At 39.4% G+C, this 22,132-nt stretch overlaps 1 protein-coding gene across 4 annotated transcripts in view; it reads right to left on the bottom strand.

Moving 5' to 3' along the window:
• The window catches only part of SPAST (spastin), a 39,339-nt gene extending 17,920 nt beyond the window's left edge, over positions 1-21,419 (bottom strand). Inside the window, exons 1-7 of one of the 4 annotated variants that reach the window (XM_065680112.1) lie at positions 20,929-21,419; positions 16,894-16,977; positions 15,573-15,656; positions 9,622-9,717; positions 2,831-3,018; positions 1,744-1,877; positions 1,327-1,420 (exon numbers count right to left, since the gene is read on the bottom strand). In XM_065680112.1, coding sequence (XP_065536184.1) covers positions 1,327-1,420; positions 1,744-1,877; positions 2,831-3,018; positions 9,622-9,717; positions 15,573-15,656; positions 16,894-16,977; positions 20,929-21,337 — 1,089 coding nt within the window. In that variant the 5' untranslated portion in view covers positions 21,338-21,419. Of the gene's footprint in view, positions 1-1,326; positions 1,421-1,743; positions 1,878-2,830; positions 3,019-9,621; positions 9,718-15,572; positions 15,657-16,893; positions 16,981-20,928 lie in introns of all 4 variants that reach the window. The other 3 variants (XM_065680111.1, XM_065680114.1, XM_065680113.1) reach the window with 3 other exon arrangements.
• Between the last annotated feature and the right edge of the window lie 713 nt (positions 21,420-22,132).

The raw sequence follows: 22,132 nt of genomic DNA on the forward strand, positions 1-22,132 counted from the left end.
TGAAGGCTAAAACTGAATTAGTATTTATTAAATATTCCCTTATAGTTGCCACACCTACCACACTAATTTAAAAGGAATAAAACCAACCTCTTTTATTCCAAAGAACATTTAAAAGTTAACAGAATTTTCTGTCTTTATTATATCTCAACACCAAGGTCAGGCCTATTGCTAGCTACAGTAATACAAAGATGACCTTACTGAAAATATCAACTACTACTGGAAGAGAGTCATGCCTATTCTAAACCTCACCCAAAGTACTTCCCATCCAGCTCATTGTATCAGTGTTACTGGACAATAAACTTGACATACTAAAGCACTGTAATAACAGACACTGTACAATGACATTTTCCTTCTGCATTAGAATACCAGAGCTTGCATATTTAATATCAAAGCTGTGTTTTGCTCAGGCCTGGTATTCCTGTGATGCTATGCCAGGTTTAGGGTTTCTTCCCCATGACGCTTCAAAACCAGAAACTGTATTAAAGAGGAAGAACACAGAGCAACTCCGGTCACCCATCAATGTGACAAGTGAGACCCACAAACAAAGAACAAACAACAACTTTGTTTGAATCATGAGCACTGCAGTAAATCATTGCATGCAGTATCTGCAACAGCCCTCAAATTTTTCCTTTTTTTTTTTCCCCCTGAAATGGCTCTGAAAACTCCAGTAGTCCATAGACAAGACATGGACCTAGGTAGGCACAGGAGTTGAGGCACCACCCACAACAAATAGAACTGAAGCCTAAGTGACCAATTTCCATAAAGCCAACTAAAGAGGCAATCTGCCCTGAGTGTTATTTGCTTGTTCACTACATTTCTTTACATCCTCTCCCGCTGCGAATAGACTATCTGGAACATCTAACCAACATCCACACACAGAACATGACCACAGTATCAGTTTAGCACTTTTCAAATCAGATTGTGGCATGACTTAATTTGCTTGTACAATCTCATCTGTTTCACTTTTCTGATTTTGTGCTTTTTCTTTTATATGTCCATGGAGGGATGGACACACAGCTACACCTATCTGGAACAGTCAGCCACGTAAGTTTCAGGATTTTTTTGGCTTTGTTTGGTGTTTTAGGACTTTGTGGTTTGCTGGTTTGTTTTGGGCGTGTGTTTGGTTTTGACCATTGACTAACCAGAAGATGAGGAAATTCACGGTAGAATTTTAACACACACATTCTTAACTCTCTTTTTCCAAGACAGCGATCAATAGCAATCATAACGAGTAAAGACAGGATTCAAGAATCACCATTTCACGTATGAAGCATAATACATTTTTTTAATTCTCTCACAGGCTGATAATGACACCCAGCTGCTTACCTCAGGTCTAAGAGAAGGAAGGATAACAATCTCTTGCAAAGCTTGTTTAGCCAGTTCCTGCCCTGCAATATCATCAAATTTGACAGCTGGCCCACTAACAAAGAAATGGAATACTAATTAGTCTAACAATGAGATAATCTTTTTCAGCTGCAGCTGACTAATTTAATGCATTTGACTATTTATACAGAACCCTTCTGAGGAAATCTACAACTTACATTGCTAAGCTCTTAAGAAGATAAGCATTTAAATTTTCATCCTTTTGCTAAAGTAACAACAAAAAAATCCTACCCAAAACAATCCCCCCCCAAAATCCACACCAAACTAGAAGTACTGATTTTAATTCCACATGGATCAAAACTGTACTGAATAAAAACCTGGTTTTCTGCATTGAAAAACCTACTTTTTCTTCAGACTTACCTATCAACAATTTCATTCAGGATAAGATTAGCAAGATTACTGTCCACATTTCTAAATATCTTCAAGTCTTTCTTTTTTCGAGGAGCAGTGGTAGGAGTAGAAGGCTTATTTGTTCTGCTGGTTTTAGGAGCAACCTGGAGAGGGAGCAGAAAACAGCTTGGTATTTTTAAAGCATACTGTTAACAAAATTACTTCTTCATTTCATTTGCTCCAGTAAAACCTAACAGGTTAACCAGTACTAGATATTCTGATGCCCTATTTTGCTACAAATCATACTATCATATTCAGCCACAGGTGAATCTTAGGCTCCAGAGGTGATGGGCTTTTTGTTTTGGTGGTTTGTTTGGTTTTTTGTAAGATAATTCTTGATATTTAACAACATTACCTTCCCCCACCATACTCAAGAAATAGAGCATCACAGTTTCAGATTCTTAATACCTATAAGCAAGAATTTCTACTGCTGTCCTACACTTTGATAACTGGCCACTTAAAAGCCTTCATATTATAGGAACAATAATGTTTAACAGCATTTATGTTCCGTCCATTCCAATTTTTTAATCACTTTCACTTTACTGTGGAGTAGCAGGGGGGAGATAAGGAGGGAAGGGAAAAAGACAGGTCAAAAGAAATGCAGTGGTTTTCTGTCTTATTACTACAGTTTTGTATTTCAGTCACAACCTAACCATAGCTTGCTTTTCAATGTGGTTGCAAGACAACCTCTGCATGTATGCTTTCAAAGAGAACGAACATGAGGAGAAAATCTGTAGTTCTGTTTCTCCATCTTTTATGTACTCAGAGTAACATTTATTTTTCTCCTAGATAAGCTTCCCTCAGTTTTCCACGCAAGTTTCAAAACAAGTATTATTTATTACTGCAATGCCACTTGAAGTCCATTTGCCCACACAGCCACCCTAAGCCCCGTGATTTCCAAAATCCACTCTGCAGCGCAGCCCAAGAGGCTTTTAGATTTTTTTTCTACGAAGCTTCTGCTATTACAATACTGCAATAAAGGCACTAAATCTAAAGTCTGTACTGGAATTTACACCGAGTTTCCCAGGGTATATTACTACATTTACCTTCACCATACCTTGTGAGCTGAAGCTGCAGGGTTAGGTGCTGGTCTAGAGACAGAAGATGATGATATCCCACTGTAGCTAGGTGTTCTGTGGTGACCTGAAAGGCCTGTGGATCCGGTTTTTGCAACAGTTTTTGAACGAGGAAGGGAATTACTCGTGTGTGTTAAGGGATCCTTCTTTTTTGGAACTGCTCCACTTTCTATAAAGAAAACCAATGCCATGAGAACATTTTCAGCAGTCATGCTTTTACCATCAATTCTAACCTGCAGATAGTATTGTTGACATGTATTATAGAAGAATAACACTAGTTTTTAAAGAAGTTTAGTACATTCAAGGGGATATTAACTGCAGCTGTCTCCTAAATTAAGTTTTTAATTTTTAGGGGCTCTTCAAACCAACTCTAGTTAACCATCTTAGAAAAGCTGGCGATAGACAAGTCCTGTAACAAGGGAAGAACACCATCTACTCCTTAAGACAGAACACAAGCCAGAAGATTTTCCTTCCCAAGACCTCCTAAAAACACCGTTATAATGATCACCAAATTTGAAGCCATTAGATTCAGAGCATGCATTCCTTAGTGATGATAGCAGGTTAGTTACCTTGGATGCTAGCTAACATTACCTAGCACTTTCCACATAGATGCTTCACCAAGGAACTTTGAACTGGGAATATTAAAATAGTTATACCTGCAAGCAACCGCCAGGAGGTTTTTCTTACAACGTTGTTTCACTTCAGGAATCTCAAGTGATAGGTAAATAAATTTTGAAGTAAGCTCTGAAGTGGCTTATCTTCCTACATTTAAAATTAAGTCTTAAAATTCTGTATTATACCACTGAATTCAACCACCACCACACATTCTGTTTATACTTACTCTAATTCACTCCTGTGACAGAGCAGGAAGTTCTCAAATTAGGTGACAGATAAAAGCTAATATTTACCACATGCAATTACAGTACAAAAGGCCATTTTGGTCCAGAGTAAGTGAAATAGCACTTGCTTTCTATGTTCTTCAAATGGGATTAAGTTCCTTGGCACAGAAATGGCAAGTGTAAAACACTGACTAAGTGGGAAGAACATGCTACAGTGAGCAGGCAGGTTGGTCAAGCTGATTAATGATTAGAGCATAGCATCAGACTGGGTGTTTTTTGTGGAGGGAACACAGTACTGGAAGCTGTCTAGTACAGTACTGTTATCTGCAATGGAAACTATAAATACTGCCTTGCATCCTTGTAAAAGGATTAAGAAGCCTTTTGAATAGGTAAGGGAAATACAGCAAAAGAGTTAAGGAAGCTCAAGATGGATTTCAGCTACAAGTTTCTTCGCTAAGGTTTTAGAAATCTGCTACTCAGTTTGACTTGTTAGTCTTAAGATACAGGCCAAAGAGCCCTGGTTTTCAAGGAAGTTTATGACTGAAATTTTTTTAACTTGTAATATTGCAGTTCAGTGAAAAATACTTGAAGTAGGAAGCCTCGATCTTAAATGATGTGTTTAAAATACTCTAAGAATTCTTCACTGAAACAGTATTGTGGGAGGATCAATTAATTACTACTATGTTCTCAGCCTCTTGCATGCTAACAGGAGCAAATCTTTATACAGCCTGCAGTTATCCATGTGTTGAACTACTTGGCTAACAAGCTTCTAAAGCCTTTCTTGAGTGACTAATCTATCCCTTTACAGAAGGTCTGCAGGTGTCATCATAAACAGTGCAGATGTATCAACATAACAAACAACGGAAGGAAGAATATCATTAACTACATTTACCTGTAAGATAGTTCTTGAAAAACAAAACCAGAACTGGCTAGTGACTAAATCACTCACAGATCCAGAGCAGGTTAAATTTAGAAATTCCTGTGCAGGAATGACTAAGTCAAAAACTCTTAAAAATTAGTCCTACGTAGTAACTTTTAAGTTCAAAATACAGTCTATGAACCTATTAAAAAAGTTCTAAGTACTCAGGACTTCAATGGTCCAATTTAATCAAAGGTGGCACTCTGGTTTATTCGCTGGGGTTTTTTTATTTTCCTTCAGTCTCATTTGCACAGCTGGCTTAATGACAAGACAGGAAGGCATCAAAAAGCTGAAGTAGCATATCTCCATCTCCTTCACCCTAACACGTTGCTCAAGTATCACACTTTCCCAGAACTACCTCCATCAACTGAGAACAATGCACACACACAGAGCAATTCTGAGTATCATAACATTGCACAGGTAAGGAGTATTTCAAGAAGCTGGAAATAAGGTGCCAAGGAGGAGAGGGGAAGTTTTAAATACAAATTAGAGTTCACTCTAGCTGTACCTCCAGGAATAAAGACCACTAAGTTTACACATGTTCTGTGGTCAGTCCCACCAAGTAGCACAGAAAGAAGCACTGATGAACTGCCCTTTAACATAGTTGTTCTGTGTTAACCCCAAAGGGAAACATAATTTTACATCAATATTTTCATTGAAGCAGCAAATAAAAATACAACCAAACTTTTCTGAATTACAGTTTATCTAAAGTTTACCTATTTCTAAAGCATTAAGTGCTTAAGTGCATATGCATGGCACTTTTCAGACTTACAGCCCATTTCATTACATAAAGATATACACTTTGCTGCAACATATGCAGAACCCCCCAAACACATTTCTTACCCATTTTTATTTGTTATCTGCTGAAAGACTGAAAATATGTTCTAAGTGACCTTAAAACCTCTGTAATATCTCCAGCAGCCTTTTGCCAAATGTTTCCCCATTCTGTATAAAACAGTAAGGAAGTGCCTGAAATATCTTCTGATCACAAAAACTATGAGTTTTTTTCAAGTGTATTCAAAACACTGAATGATTCAATTGTCTACTTTATATATACTTACAGAAAAGCAATAGAGGCTTGATCATTTTGATTATACTTTCCAGTTCCTGACTGGACAGAATAATGTACATTAAAGCTCCAAGCTGACACCACTGGATTATACAAACATAATAACTATCTGGCCCTGAAAGCATCCTTGCAATTGTTAACTTAAACAAGCAGTGGCAATTCTAGTCTTGCAAAACTGTTTCCAGCCTTCAGTTGTGACACCTTAAAAAACCATCAGGGAACATTTCTCAGAAATTCCTTATGTATGCCTATTGAGATCTGATGTAAAGTGACCAAGACAAGTTATTCTATGTGGTCTGTGGGCCCCAAGCTGCGAAAATAATTCGGTGCTGTAGAATTATCTGTACCTTTATGTACATAATTTTGTTTAAAAAAAGTCTTTAAACTTTTTAGCTATATTTTCTCCTGCATTTCAACATTAACAACAGCCCCAAAAATAGCAATTCCTTCAAAGATAAAATTCAGATAATTCAAAACTCCTTCAAATATTGTATTATATTTTCAGAGTAGATTCAAATAATAAAATCTACCTAACACAAAGCTTCAGTAAATAACAAGGACATATCCCATATTTCAAATGACAGCATAGCTATGTAGATCAGGGAGTTCTATATAGTAGCTATGTAGTCATGTAGCCGACAGACATGTCAAAGACCTACTGTTACCAAATTATGGTGCTAAAAACCATCTTACTGCTACTTGTTCTTCAACTTCGGAAACTCCTTAAAAAACTTCAGTATCAACAGAATTTTTGTGACTTAAAAAGTATTGCCACCATATGCCTACTATGAAAAACATGCTAGCAACTCCTTCCAAGTGAAAACTGAGATAGAATATTAGATACTTCCACAGTGCTAATGCTGTGATAAGAAAAAACGTAATGTTTTGTTTGATCATCTACCAAACTGAGATTTACACGTTAACTGTAGAAGGGTACACTGGAATTACTTTATTACTATCAGTATTGTATGCCCAGTAAGTAAGTTCACAAAACTCAAACACTGCTTGGTAAGACTGGCATAATTTCCTTCCTAAGCTATTTTAAAAACAAAACCCAACAACCCATAATGCAAAGGAAAACATGCATGTCTAGAAAAAAGCAAACAGCTAAAATGTTTTACATCTAATTTAAGACTGCTATGAGAACAAGAGTGATGGATATTAAACAATAAATATGTTTTTAAAAGTAAACGAGGGCACTTGTTATTACTCTTAAGACAAGTTACTGGATAGCCTTCTGCAACTGAAAGGCAGGTGATACTGCTGTAATGATGTTTCATAAAACTTCATTATAAATCTATCAATCAGATAAATTCTGAAGGAAAATTACTAGCTATTCAGGTAAGTTAACTATGAATGAGGAAGACGGGGATACATAGTCATTTGTGCTAGAATCAAGTAAATTGGCCTGAAAAGCTGACAAAGAGTACCTTGAGAGAAGGAAAAAAAAAGTAATAAAAATCTCAAATTGGTAACACTTTGTAAATACAAAAATCATGTAGTATAGATGTGAGAATAGAATATCCTACAGAATTAAGAAGCAAACACATCTGTAAAGGTTTTGGCCTTTAAAGGCATATGAAAAAGCAAAGCACTTTCTGACCAAAGAACACACTAAAAAGCATTTTCTTGATGTTAAAACTGCACCACATTTCATACTTCGTAACATCCTGGACTTTAAAAATGCCCAACCTGACAGAAAAATGAAGCTTATGCCAGAGCCCTGTGGCTCAGTACCTCTGCAGTATACCTCTATTTCCCAGTGACACCAGGCCTCTTATCTCAAATAGCCTCTCCCAGTAACAGCAGTTGTCTTATCTCAAACAGCCTGCACGCCGATTTTGTAGTTTTCTAAGAATTTGTGGTCTACTTTGTATTTTTAAATGACTGCAGCTCTCCATGTGAAAATACCACCTTTATTACAACATGTATAAAGAAACAATAACAGCAAGATTGGCAGACTGAAGCAAAATTTCTGCAGTACTTCTAAGAAGTGTAGAAGGAACATGTTCTTACAAACAAGACTCCCTCTCCCTACACCCCTCCACAAAAAAAGAGACAGAGAGCCTGAGCACAGGAGTGTGGGCACCAGCCAGTTAGGAAATTCAGATGACTGTTAACGGGCTGACTTCCCTGGTACTATCAGGGATCCCACAGCTGCAGAAGTTCAGTACTTATGTTAAACTTCTGACTTTCACAAGTTATGAATCTCAAGTTTACCTCTGGCAATGTAAATGCAACTAGAAACGGAACAAACCTTTTGTGAAGTCTCATTCGAAGTAACTGGTTGATGCCTGGGGCCTAACGCTTTTTTATGACTGACCCTTTAGTCCTTTCGTCTCTCCTCAGATCCCCCTAAGCCTGGTAAATTAAAGTTCCCCTGTTAGCCTGCACTCCTTTTCAGAAAGTGGGAAGACTCAGAAAAAAGAATCCCCATAAGACCATGGCTCTTCACTGTTGTTTCGTTACCCTTTCCTCCACAGTCTGGCAGAAGTGGTTCAGTGATTCATCTTCTATAAAGCACCAGAAGCATGACTCCAAACGGGTAAACTAACTACTTTCTATGTTTATCAACAGTGATCACCTCCTGCTAAAGGAATTTTTGTAAAAAAAAAAAAAAAAAAAAAAAAAAAAAAAAAAAGCTGCAAAGAACTGGCAGAAATCTTTCTTAATTTCCAGCAGACGCCAATGGATACTCTATGCTTTGTTACTAACAGATTTAATTAATAGTTTAATTAATAGAGTGAAAGTTCAGTCCAAGCTTCTGTAGCATCCAATTTTGAAATATGTTAAGAAAAAGGTACAAAAAATATCAAAGAAAGAGTTGAAAGAAAAACCGGACCATATTTAATCAAACAGAGCACGCTATAAACTTTAGTGGGTACATGTACGCATTTGTTCATTCAATCTCCAGCCAACCAGGTAAAAAGACGGGAGTTGTACTTGGTCATTTCAGGTAAAGGGTTCTCAAGGTCAATCTACATAGGAACTTGTACTGAAAAGCCATTTTAACTACATCTTTTTGACAAATGCAGTTAAAAATACCACACATGCAGTAATGTGCAGGTGACTAACATGACATAGTTCCACTACTTTAACTTCTCATACATTATAAAGAATAAAACCAAGCAGTAGGATGACTTCAGAACTATAAATGGAGCTAGAAAAGGCATGTTTAGTTGCTTTAAGAACTGCACATTGCTCCTGACTCAGTAGACAAGACTTATAAATTCCATTGCCTGTTTGCTCCATTTTATTTCACACTGTAGTCTACTGTACAAAGTATCAGTTGAGATCTCAGTTGTGACAAAGCTTACTGCTGGCTTAAAACATTCCCTGAAGACAATTCACAAACCTCCCAGCAACTTTATTCATTGTGTATGGATAAACAAGGTTACTTCTATTATTTTAGCATCCCTGGTGCAGTCTTCTGGGAAAGGATAAAAACAACCTTCTTTTACAAAATGTAAGAGCCGTTTCCCCGACCTTATTTTAATTGTGCATCTGTTTCTCAGAGTAAAACACCCTGAAATTTAAAGCAGCACATTCACTCTCACAGTATCATAAAGGAAGAACTACTCATGTAGCCACAATATAACCTACATACAGTACACTGCCTTTGACACTTTCTAGAACAGGTTTAATTTAATTCCTTTAAGAATATAACATGAAAAATATTTACTAAAATGTTGCCTTAGTAAGTAGTTTTGGATTCTAGGACAGTCATGGTAACAGAACTGAATATTATAAAACAGTGTTGTCAAAGCCACAGAAAGGAATGTATTTTGTATAAAGCCTTTAAAAATAGAAATATAAAACAAATTTTTATGTATTAATGTATTTTTAAGTTGCTGGGGCCATAACATAGCATTGCATATTTTTCCCTGCAATACATCAGAAACTGAGAGACATCCCCTTAATAGGTGCTGGTAAAACCAAACCCACCTGACTGGAGATGTCCATTGCGGCATGCCAGGTTAGTACTGTCATTATAGACCTCCATTTGCGGCTTGGAAATTTGCAAAACTGCCTGCAGCTTCTCTACATAATAGAGGGGGAGGGAGGAAAAAAGGACAAAATAAACAAACAAAAAACCAAAAATGAACCAAGAAAATTTATGTATGTTGAACACACAAATGTCAAGTTTGGCTTTGTTACACTTGATACAGGGTTAAAGATAAAAGGAGTATTTCTAGCTATTCTACACGTTTAGCAAATTTGTAAGAAAATTCTGTTAGTATGAACATGACTGAAAACAGCTTTAAAACTAGCCATTTGTAGCTGAGTTAATTACAACAATCTTTCCTGTCTAGTGACTGCGATTACTTCCCAAAATGGTCAGGATTAATTCAATTTCATTTACTAAATACTAGTGTTGATAACCCATTTCTGAAAGTCCTCCCCAAGGCATTACTTTTGACCAACTGTAAAGAGACATCCCTTTCCTGCATATTATATGTTTCACTGAAGTGATAACAGCCAGTCCACATTTTACAGAAACCTCAACTGTTCAAGTAAAACACCATAGATACATTAAGATAATGTCTTTCAAGATCTCTATTTAGAAATATAATTGCCTTGAAATTAAGTCAATAAAATTATCATGCAAGCTGTATTATTTAAGAGCTTAAGAAACATCTGAATATAAGATTTATAAGGTTAAAGATTAGGGAGAAAGAAATTAACTCTAGATGGCTAGATGAACTAGCCAAAGCATATGTCAAGGTATAAGGCTACAACTAACAGAATAAGTCAGTCTCAGGCTTGTTTCTTCTCTACAGCTCACCTACCACTCCTGCTTTCTCCACTGCAGTTTAAAATCTCTAGGCCTTACTACTTTTGGAGGAAGAACTGCCATTCAGAGCTTCCGCATCATACATCCAACAAGCATAAACACTTCCTTGCTCCACTTCTTTGCCTATTACAGGTATTTTTCCAGCCTTTCTGCTTCATTCCTTTCTTCTGCCTGCTCCTCATCACTCAGGCGGCTTATCCTCCCTGAAAAGTATCTTTAGGCCCCCTAGTTTAAATGATGGTATAACAATAATATCCAGACTGAACAAGATGTGATTTAGACTGAAAACTTAGTAGCCGCAGGCAAATACAAAAAGCTACAGTTCAAGGCTAGTACCTGCACCAGCGGTTTACTTTGCTTTACATTGAAAGCATTGAAGCCAGGTACAGTAAAACAAAAAAATGTTAAGTCACAAAAGAACACTCTACAAACAACCACAAGCTTTGTAACTTACAAGAAGTTACCATAAGAAACCTCCTTCTAAAGAAGCCTAAGAAAATTTCTTTTAGTATGACTGACTGCAAACACAGCATACCATTTCAGCAGGCGCAGCACTACTGAAAGAAACAGCAGAATAGTCTACTCCCTGCCCAGTCCATGCGGTCTGAATGGAAAGTACAGCGAAAAGCTTAGGAAACAAAATTAGTATTAACAGACTTCGTAAGATATTAGACAGTTAAGTTGTGGACAATATTTCTGAACTTAAAAAACCAAACCAAACCAAAGCTTTCTAGTGAGTAACCATCAATTGGCTTGGGCAGGGATTCAGGAAATATTATTTGCTTCACAGCACTATAGTTTGAGACTGGGGTTTTATCACAATTATCAACAGCTTAGGATTAATCCAACTGTTGCCCAGTTTCAATTCACACACTGCCTTCCCATCACGTTACATATTAACAAGTAACTTTAATATTGCACAGAAAATTACTCAAAGCAAACATAACTTTGCTTGAGAGGCAGTATAGCTCTAGAATGCTCTGAAGCAACAAAATTACATTGAGCTATTAAATATTATTCCATGGAATTAGGAGGATCCTATCACCTTCAACTTAAACGCTTTCTCCCTATGACTCCAGACATTGTAAAAAAAACCAAAACAAAACCACAACACAAAAAAAAACACATTTACAGAATCTCATTCATTATTTCTCCTTGACAGAATCATAGAATAGTTGGGGTTGGAAAGGACCTTAAGATCATCTAGTTCCAACCCCCCTGCAATAGGCAAGGACACCTCACACTAAACAATGTCACCCAAGGCTCTGTCCAACCTGGCCTTCAACACCACCAGAGATGGAGCATTCACAACTTCCCTGGACAACCCATTCCAGTGCCTCACCACCCTTATGGTAAAGAATTTCCTCCTTATATCCAGTCTAAACTTCCCCTATTTAAGTTTTAACCTGTTACCCCTTGTCCTATCACTACAGTCCCTAATGAAGAGTCCATTCCCAGCATCCTTATAAGGCCCCCTTCAGATACTGGAAGGCTGCTACGAGGTCTCCACGCAGCCTTCTTTTCTGGGGCTAAACAGCCCCAACTTTCTCCGCCTGTCTTCATACGGGAGGTGCTCCAGCCCCCTGATCATCCTCATGGCCCTCCTCTGGACTTGCTCCCACAATTCCATGTCCTTTCTATGTTGAGGACACCAGAACTGCACACAATACTCCAAGTGAGGTCTCAAGAGAGCAGAGTAGAGGGACAGGATCACTTCCTTTGACCTGCTGGTCATATTCCTTTTGATGCAGCCCAGGATACAGTTGGCTTTCTGGGCTGAGAGCACACGCTGCCATAAACCTAGCAAATAAACACCACTGAAGCCATTGTCTTATTTAGGCAACACTAGACCTTGAATTCAAGGTAACATTTCTGATTTGAAAAAAGGAAAAAAAAAAAAATCTAGCCTATAACACAAGTCTGAAGCAAAACCACCATCACATCCAAGAAAGCAAAAAAAATCCAAAAAGGTGCCCATGGAAGCCTGTATCTGTACATTAGCAGAATTATCATCAGTGTCTTCTTTGGTAATAATTGTATGATGTGCCATGTGCATCTTTCAACCAAAATACTGAAGCTAATTGCAGTATACACAAAGGCATTTGTGCTGTGGGAAACCTGTCCCCCTCACAGAAAGGGCCTCGGATGTGGGAGACCACTGACTGGTAAAGCACACATATAGCATTATAAATGAACAGTGTTGCCTGGACATTATGTTTACCTATCTTTATGAACAGCAAACTGCTGAGCTGCTCTGTTTTATGTATCAATAATAGAAAGCAAATATCCCTCTGTGATTCTAAATATATCAAATATAATGATTCTACTGTGGGTGATCAGTCACCCAGGAGAGATCAGGTCTAGAAACACCAACAGAGCAAGACTTATCCACTCATCTAAATAACTGCACAGCTACCATACCCTGAACCATGTCAAAAACACAGACCACCACTAATTCAAATGTTAGAACTTTGAAGTCCCGACAGCCAGCACAACCCAATATTCTCACTGGACTGCCAAAGTGGTCAAGCCACCTTGAGGTGCCCTGAAACATACCTGGAATAACTGCAGCTGTCATGGTACAGCTTTAAAGAGACTACGATACAGTAATTTAGTTTCAGGATGAAATAGTAAAGCCATCATCCAAGATAAGTAGTTACATCTTTCTGGTTGAACATCAGTGGTGTGATGACAAATAGCGATAATACATGGGTGTGATTAGACATCATGCTCCTATCAGTGGTGTCAAACAGCTCCATCAGCAGTGTCATGCAACTTAAACTTATGTTGACAATCCAATACACTTCAAAATAAACCAAAGCTCTGAGCACTTCTAAGGGACAGTTATAATCTGTATGATTTAATGTTCACTTTCTATGTGTTAGCAATGAACTTGCTTGACTGGGTGGCATTTTAGTCTGCAATCACATCTCTGCCTAGCAAGCAGGATGAAATACTTGATATTATTGTTTAGTCTTAATCTGTTCTATCCTGCAAGATAACACAATAAAGGAAGCACTTATTCTCCCTTAAGGAATTGAGAAATTCCACAGGAAAATTACTTGTTGATCTTAAGAGTTAGATTCATAGGAAAAATCACTTTATCAAACCTTTAGAACTTCAAGAGCCTCAGGTTTAGTTCAACTACAAAATCACCTCTACACCACTTAAAAACTTCCAAGTATCTATTACTCTAAGTAACAAGCTAAAAGCTACGCTTAGAATTGCACATGCAATTCAACTACATTAACATACACTTCCACAAAACCCACGTAAAAATCACACAATAAAAACAGATGCTTGAAAGTTGGTTAGATAGTATAACAAATACTACTCAAATAGATCCATAATGATCAAGTTTGCAGGGATTTAAATCCATTGCAATCTCTCTCCAAACATCATCTTTTTCCTTCCTTAAGGGCAGATGGCTTCACATGCTCCTGTCTATACAAGTTTTGCTCTCAGGTACATTGTTTGAAGCAGATACTTAGTGCAAACTGAACAAGAGCTTATGTAGTACAAAACTTCAGATGACTTCAAAGTAAAAATAAATAATATTTGACATTAACTTATGCAATAAACGCTATTCTGCCCATTCACCTTTCAATCTAAACAAGCAATACAAAGAGCACGTGATCACACATTCAGGTAGTAGAGATTAATGTGCCAGCTTGACTTCAACTTCAGGTTTGTTATACTAATCATTATCTTGTCCAGCATAGCAAGTGAGCAACCTTGCAAATGCTACTACAATAACACCAACAAGGATGAAGCATTACCTACAAAACACAGACATTGGTATTTCGGGGTTCAAAGAACAGCAAATTTTTTTTAAGGAATCCTAGCTACTTGCAATTAGGATGTCAGCAACAAGACATACCTTATGCACATAATCATAAATCCCTAGTTTATATTTTCTCTAGAAATCAGCCTTTAACCCTAACAAGTAAAAATCTTTTCTGCATATACTAAAATTCTACTGACAAACACCTGCAAAAAAGCATAGAAGCCAGAAGCCTATTTTGCCCATGTTACCTTCACTTTTTTCTAAAAGAACTAAGGATACCAGGAATTCAAATGACACAAAAAGAATTCACTTTCTTGTGGTTGTCAAAACTTCCTTGTCAATTACCAGTTAGGACCACAGAATCACAAAGTGTAAGTAAGAGGAGGAAAGAACAAAGGTTTTCCTGTCTGCTCTATATGTTCCTAGAAGAGGCAGTTAGAAGAACTCAAAACAACACAATTCAAGACTAAGGCTGCAGATAAACAAATTAAACTCAGGTACATTTGTTAGGTTTTCCTTAAGAACAATTAAAAAGTAATTTGTATTTTCATTTTTCTGTCTAAACTGAAAACATTTCCAAAGTTCTCAATTTAGAGGATGCACTACACAAAACTGGAGGTTTGTTGCCTTATGGGGGGTGTGTCTTTGTTTATCATGCACAGTGCAATGCTATCTCCAATCCTGCCTGGTTTACTCTGTCCATTAAGAGCTTACAACTTTGATAAAGGTATACAACACTACACTTCTGAAGTGATCTTACCTGCTAGTCTTAAAATAGACCAGTACTAGATAAAAACTAAAGCATCACGATTTCATAACCCTGTGGATGACATGATGCTAAGGAATTATTATTACTGCACATACCACTGATTAGGAAAAATGTTACGTAAGTGACAGCAGAATTAACAGAACATGAGGTAGCTACACGTACAAAAGGCACACTTAGTACTAATGATCAGCAGTATGTCCTAAGCTTTACTATAGTTCTAACATAGAAATCCAAAATTAGCTCAAACAAGAGTTAGTCAAGACTTCTGCAGTTTATGAGTCAAGCGTGCTATGATATAAAGACTTCTCAGTTACTTTTACACCTATAAATTAAGTCATAGGGAAGCGGGTCATGAGATTCCAATTTCAAAATCCATCAACAGCATTAAAAAAATACTACTCTCAACTAAAAGCCAAACTTAAGAGAGCCTACACAGATAATGACTCTCTCACTTAAAAAATCAGAGTAATGTATTTGAAGAATGCATATGGGGAAGTCTGGAAATTTTGTCATTATTTGCACAAGTCATGAATTGTAAGCGGTACCTAAGAGCTGCAAGCGATCCTTGGCCATTGCCAAATTTGTCATCATTTTAGATTGCAGACGTCGGGCTCGTTCACACTGATCACCTTAAAAAGAAAAATCAAAGTTAAAACATAATTTGGCAAATCAGCTTTTTAAAGTACTAAAATACTGATACCCAGGCTTCCCTCTTCTTTCTCCTACCCCTTCCCTACCCTCTCCACTAAGAAACATCATTGCAAAACGAATGAAAAAATCCTAAAAATTTCTATTTATTCAAGAATTTGAAGTTAGTTGACACTATCTGTTTTACAATACTGCTCATAAAGCAGTGAGAACCCAAGCATTGCTTTGCATAATTTTTTAATATTTAACACTGACCTAATATGTGCCCATTGTCATTGCATTTTCCTCAATGGAAATAGAATAAAAGTGATTTTTTTTTAGAAAGCTTGAAAAGTGACCAAGAGGCAAGTACAATCTGAAATAACTCAGTTCAAAATGAACAGATTTAAATTCAGTTGACTGTGTCCCTTTACATTTCAAAACACAGAATTACAGACGTTAATATCACCACTTCCTAAAGAATAACGTTTGTTCAAGTCAAGCTTTTTCTTTTTTCCCTTTAATGTGAAATTTAGATGGGTTGTATCAAATGCCATTAGTATTGCTGCATAAGTAACATGTCACCATATACTGTTCACAAACATTTCTAAACATAGCTGAGGAACAAAACAGCAGTCTGCAAAAGCAGTTACAGGTTTTGGTGGGGGGTGTGTTTATTATTACTGTTATATTTTCAGGAGATACATTCATAGGAAATCTGTCACTATACCTATTTCTCCATGGTACATACCTGCTTCTACACTACAGATCAAAATGTTTCCATACACACAGATGGCTTTCTTCCTTTGCTGGAAATGTTCAGCTATTTTGGCATAAGCTATTCAGAAGCACAACACTAGTCCATACTGAATTGGGGTGTTTGTTTTTAGTCATACTGAAGGGAATACGAAATTCTGCATGAGAACATGAACTGTCAATTCTGACAAATCAAAACAGAACTCAATATTTTGACATGTCCATTATGTGTTTTGCTTTAGAACTGCTTATGATTCTGGACAGCATGAAAATATTTGGAACAAGATCTGCATGTGTTATAGACCAGAACATTAAGACAAAAACAGAGAAATGGACCAGTGCTCCCCTACAGCTAAAACACTCTAATGAACAAATTCATACAGCAGACCATTCCTAGCATCTACTATATCTAGCAATACTGGTTTCTTGCTCTGAAGAAGTCATAAACCAGAATCTTTTCCTCAAAATTCAAAACTGGCTTACCTTGACCAATGACTAAGACAGCTATTCCTTTCTCCAGTTCTTCAATTCCTTTCTTGTACCATTCAACAGCTTGTTCCTTTTGTCCTGCTTAAAAAGGAAGTGAACCCATTATTTTCTGTAATGAATTAAAGCTTAGGAATGGTTCCATATAATGCTATGTAAAACAAGTAAGAGTAAGAAGGAGATATTTTAACAAAATCCTATAATTTAAAGAAACATTTAAAGGGGCACTGCGAACTTGATATCTACTTCAGTTTCAAGTAAACTTTTCTATTAAAAACAGGTACTACACCAGTTGGTGTATCACAGTACCAAATCACTTTTAGGAATATTTCTACATCCACCTTATAGGGATGAGTCACTCTCCCCCACCCACATCCCCAAGATCTCACACACACAAAAACCCCCAAACAAACAATACCTCAAATAAAAGGCAAAAAGTTTAGCTTACACATATTTGTTTACAACAGAAATGGTGAAATTAATTACTTTCCTTTCTGGAAACAAGCCTCTCAATCTTCCAGTAATAGCCAATACCAAAATCACACTAGAAGCACAGAAACTCAAAAAGAAAAGCAATGACTCCAAGATACTACTCAAATGAGACAAGAGACATTTTTCCTCTGGTTAACTTTTGTATAGAACAGCTCATTAGTTGTGGAGGTATTTCTCTGTTCATCCTATCATGAAACTGCTTTATCATAGGTATAAATCAACCTTCACATGAAGTACAATACATGTAGAATTAGAAGGGACCTCTGTACCAACAACGTCCTAAATGGATTCTACAGCAGACACAACTGCGAACATGGCTATGCCTAACGTATACTGTCTAATGCTATGACAGCAAATGACCCACTGGGGAGACATCAATATCTACTTCATACTGCTCCCCTTCTATAAGCAGTCTGTATTAATAAGATACTTGCCTGCATATGGAAACATACTTTTACAGGGTAGCTATGTCATACTAAGTATGCCTTTCCACACAGGAATACAGCACATTAGGTATTTCAATTTAAACCTGATTAGCATTAGTTGCTGCTAGTGCTAGGGGGAAAAAAAGCCTAGAACGAAACCTTGAGATACCATTATCCTAGTTTCACAAAAGATGATGTTTCACCAAACTATTCCTAAGTGTCAGTTATCAGTGATGTGTTGCTTCTGCAACCAAATCTTTTTGATAATTTCAGTCCCAAATCTATTTTCTAGCAAATTGCAGCCCCAGTAAAGAATATTTCAACACACTTCCAGAACCCAGTTAAGGGTGTTCTCTTGCTCCTCTCCAGATGCAAAATGTTTTAATAACATTTGGCAACTTACCCTGCACAGGTAATTCCCACGCTTTGCTCTTCTTACCAATGCAAATCACAGGAGCAGCACCCTCCCACAGTTGTGTACATCACACAGCTTGGGAATAATCTTATTACTACCTTTTCTCCACCAGCCTCATATATCCTGACTGTTAAGGACAAAGACAGATATATTAAATCATTAAAGCTGAGTGTCTTTCATTTTACGTGTGGCCTTTTCTCTTTAAGCTTCTCCCCATCACCTATATAAACTGTTTCAACTGCAATGTAACTTTAATACTGAATCTGGCTATTAGAAATCAAATTTGAGATTATCCTAGCCACCTCTGCTATTGCCTGAAGTGCTTTGTTATTCTGCAGAGCACTTGCAAACATGCCAAGGTCATCATTAAAATCTCACTTCCACATTTTAACTGGAGAAGTTTGAAAAGCACAGTACCAAAGTGCACTGTTTGCAGAAGTACCATTCTGAATCCATGCAGGATGGTTTACTAATTCTCAGTGATTAATACATTCAATGTCACATTCCTTGGAAGCTGTTGATTTGCTGTACTGGGTCTGGCTAGAATGGAGTTACTTTTTCTTTGCTGCAGCCCCTATGGTGCTGTGTTTTTTATTCGCAACTAAAAGTGTTGATAAGACACCAAAGGTTGGACTATTGCTGAACAGCACAACCTGAAGATTTTCTTTTCCCCTACTCTATATCCCCAGTGAATAGGCTGGGGGTGCACAAGAAGTAGGGAGGGGGCACTGGCAGGATGACTGATCCAAACTGGCCAAAGGGGTATTTCATATCATAATACATAATTCTCAGCAATAAAAACTTGGATAGAGGAATAACTGGGTGGGGGCCAACTTACAAGGCAGCAATTGCTCAGAACCTCACTGGGCACTGGTAAGCAAAGCCTTTATATCATGAGTTTCTGACCCACCTCTTCCCTTCACTTATTAAGTGTCTTTCTGATAAAGCACAAGTTTTCTCACTTTTGCCCTTCCTGTTCTCTCCCCTGCCTCACTGAGGGGCACAAACAAGCAGCTGTGTGGGTGCTGAGCTGCCAGCTAAGGTCAACCCAACACATGTGCCTTCTCACACCCAGGAGAAGATTTTAAGCATGATTTTGAATATACCAAACCAAGAATAACCAGAAGTGCTACCATAATTACTGAAGTACACATAGCTTCCAGAATAGCAAAACCACCACATAATTAACAGGATATTTGATGATCCAGAAACTCCAAACATCTTGCATGCTATGCCTAATATAGTGTCTTCTGTTGGAAGCTATACAAAGCTTGTTTGCATATCAAATATATTCAAAGTTATGCATGTAGTCTAGCAAAAACAAATAAGCAAATAACAAACCAATGTATTAAAGCAAGGCGAGTTTTCTTTCAGTGCAATGAATACTGAAGTTGCAGGGTTGTAACAGCTTTACAACTGCTTGTTCTATCAGCAAAGATCTTCTTAGTAAAGATATGACCTGTGCAGCTAATTCACATATGATAATTCTAAGAGTATCTACAAAGGAAGTCCATGATTAAAATCAGTATTTGAAAACTTACTCTTCAAGCTACAACAGTGGAATGGGCACCTGATAATTTAAGACTTTGGTACTCTTTAGAGAGCAATCAACACCACTGAAGTTTTAAGCTACCTCAGCTTTGTTCATGCTTTGCTCCTACAACCCTCAATGCTCTCACACTTTATGTCTGTACTGAACTAACGCTGCTGCACCTGGTGAGGTTTTTCCTCCCAGAGCTTATCAGTGCTACTCCCCAACAGGGCACAGCAAGGCACACCCCTCACTTTTATGGTGCTCTCAGCATGTAGCTCCTTTTGAAAGCCTATACCTACTTTTTTAACATCCTCCTCTATAACAGCAGTTGCACTACAGCTCAACTGGCATGGTATAAAGTATTCCGATGTTTCCAGAGAATTTTAAAACACAGCACAGCATGTCCCTAAGGACTATCTTTTGGAGGCTGACAGAGCTGTGCTGCTGCATTTAGAATAAATGGCCACATCAAATGCAGTAGCAATTGCCCTGTTTGTTTGGGATTTTGTTTGTTTGCTTTTATCCTCTAGGAAAAAAATAAACCCCTTACTCCTGTGCTTCATTTAATCAAACCCTATGAATCCTTCTTAAGGTCTTCTAGACATATAGTGATAGTTTTCTTAAGAGCAAGCATGTCAAGCAGCTTTAGAAAAATAATGTCTCAAAACTGCCAGAATACGAATATTCCTTAAAACTCAGACGACTTCAAATGAGCAGTCTGGGAGCCGAATTTCCTTCAGACTTACCTCAACACTTCCATCATTTGTAATGGCAGTACACTAAAGATGCACCCTTATTATTGTCCCTGACACTTTTGTTGTCCGGCTGGCTCGGTTACACTGACAGCTAGTTGCAGTCACAGCCAGGCCTCGGCACTACAAGCTTTAAAGCTATTACAGCGAGACAGAGACCTGCTTCGCGTGTGGGAGACCAGCCTGCACCTGCCGGATGCGGCCGGACCGGGCTCGGGCGACCGGGAGCGAAGCACCGCACCCGCGTTCAGGCGGCCGCACGGCGCTCGCCCCCCAGCACAGATCCTTCGTGACCCATATTTCTCACACAAGCAGGTTTTGTTTGCTCTCAACTCAAAGCGGCAGCTCTGGCCCTGCCCGCCCTCCCGACACCGGCCTACCCGGCCCGCCTCCCACCGCATCCCTCTCCCCTACCTCTCTCGTCCTCGTCTATGCGCAGCGCCATGGAGATGCACTCAAAGGCCCGCTTGTGGCAGGCCCGCACCGTCTCGGGCGCCCCGCCGGGCTCGGGCGCGTCGCTGGCTCCGGCCCTGCTGCCCTTGGCGGCCATGAGGGCGCCGCAGGAGAAGCGCTCGCAGAGCCAGGCGAAGAGCAGCCCGAGCTGGAAGGCGACGAAGCGGAGCAGGGCGAAAGCGGCGAAGAGCGGGTACGAGAAGTAGTACAGGTTCCGCTTGTGGGGGGACGCCGCTGCCGCCGCCGCCCCCGCCGGCGGTACGGGGGGGGCCGGCCCGGGCGGCGAGGAGGGCGACGGCCCGGCGGCGGGAGGCGCGGAGCTGGAGCCGGCTGAGCCCTTCTTTTTCCCTCGGCCGCCCGGAGAATTCATTCACCGCCGTCGCCATAACCCGCTGCCAGGGACTGACAACAACCGGCCATGGCGGCTGCGGCGGCGACGCCCCTTACGTTCGGCCCCAGGGGGAGGAGTGCGCAGGGCACTCCTCAGACACCGCTCGCCGTCGGCCCCAGTGCCTTTGCCGGCGAGCCGCAGCCACAATAGGAGGCGGAGACGGCGCCGCGGGGCGCCTACAGCTCCCGGCCTGCCCCGCAGCGGGACGTAGCGCTGTGCCTATGCCGGGGCCAAGCCCGCGGTATTTCAGCGCACTGAAACACAGCGGGTGGGAAGAGGATGATCCTAATTAGTTTAGTAACATTAATTATTCCGACTGGCGCTGTGAGCCGCCCCGCACTGCGGGTACCTGGCGCCGCTGTCGGCGTGTAGGCGTTGTGGGAGGTAGGTGAGCAGCGTTGGGTGGAATTTCCTCCCTCCCAAAGTCGTTCGGAGCGCGCAGCAGCCGGTGCCCGTCCTGCCGCCCTCTCGTATCGCCCCCGAGAGCATGGCAGTGGGTTCCCCGGTGCTTTGACCGCTCCACGTCTGCATAGCTGCAGTGACAGACTGCCCACGACCTGCGCCTAGGGCCGGACCGAACCCTCCCTCTGCGCTGCTATCTTACTCTCCTTTCATTTTCGGTGCATTTCTTTTGTTTTGTCACACAGTCTCCGCTCTGCAAATAAAATATTCAGGGCTACTGTTACCGTCATGACAGATCGCTCTCTTCTGCACCTCAGAACGGCCAACAGAAGCCAGGCTGACCCAGAGTATGACTTCATACCTCGGTGCACC

This window comes from Lathamus discolor, chromosome 5, assembly GCF_037157495.1.
Source record: "Lathamus discolor isolate bLatDis1 chromosome 5, bLatDis1.hap1, whole genome shotgun sequence".
Lineage (NCBI taxonomy): Eukaryota > Metazoa > Chordata > Aves > Psittaciformes > Psittacidae > Lathamus > Lathamus discolor.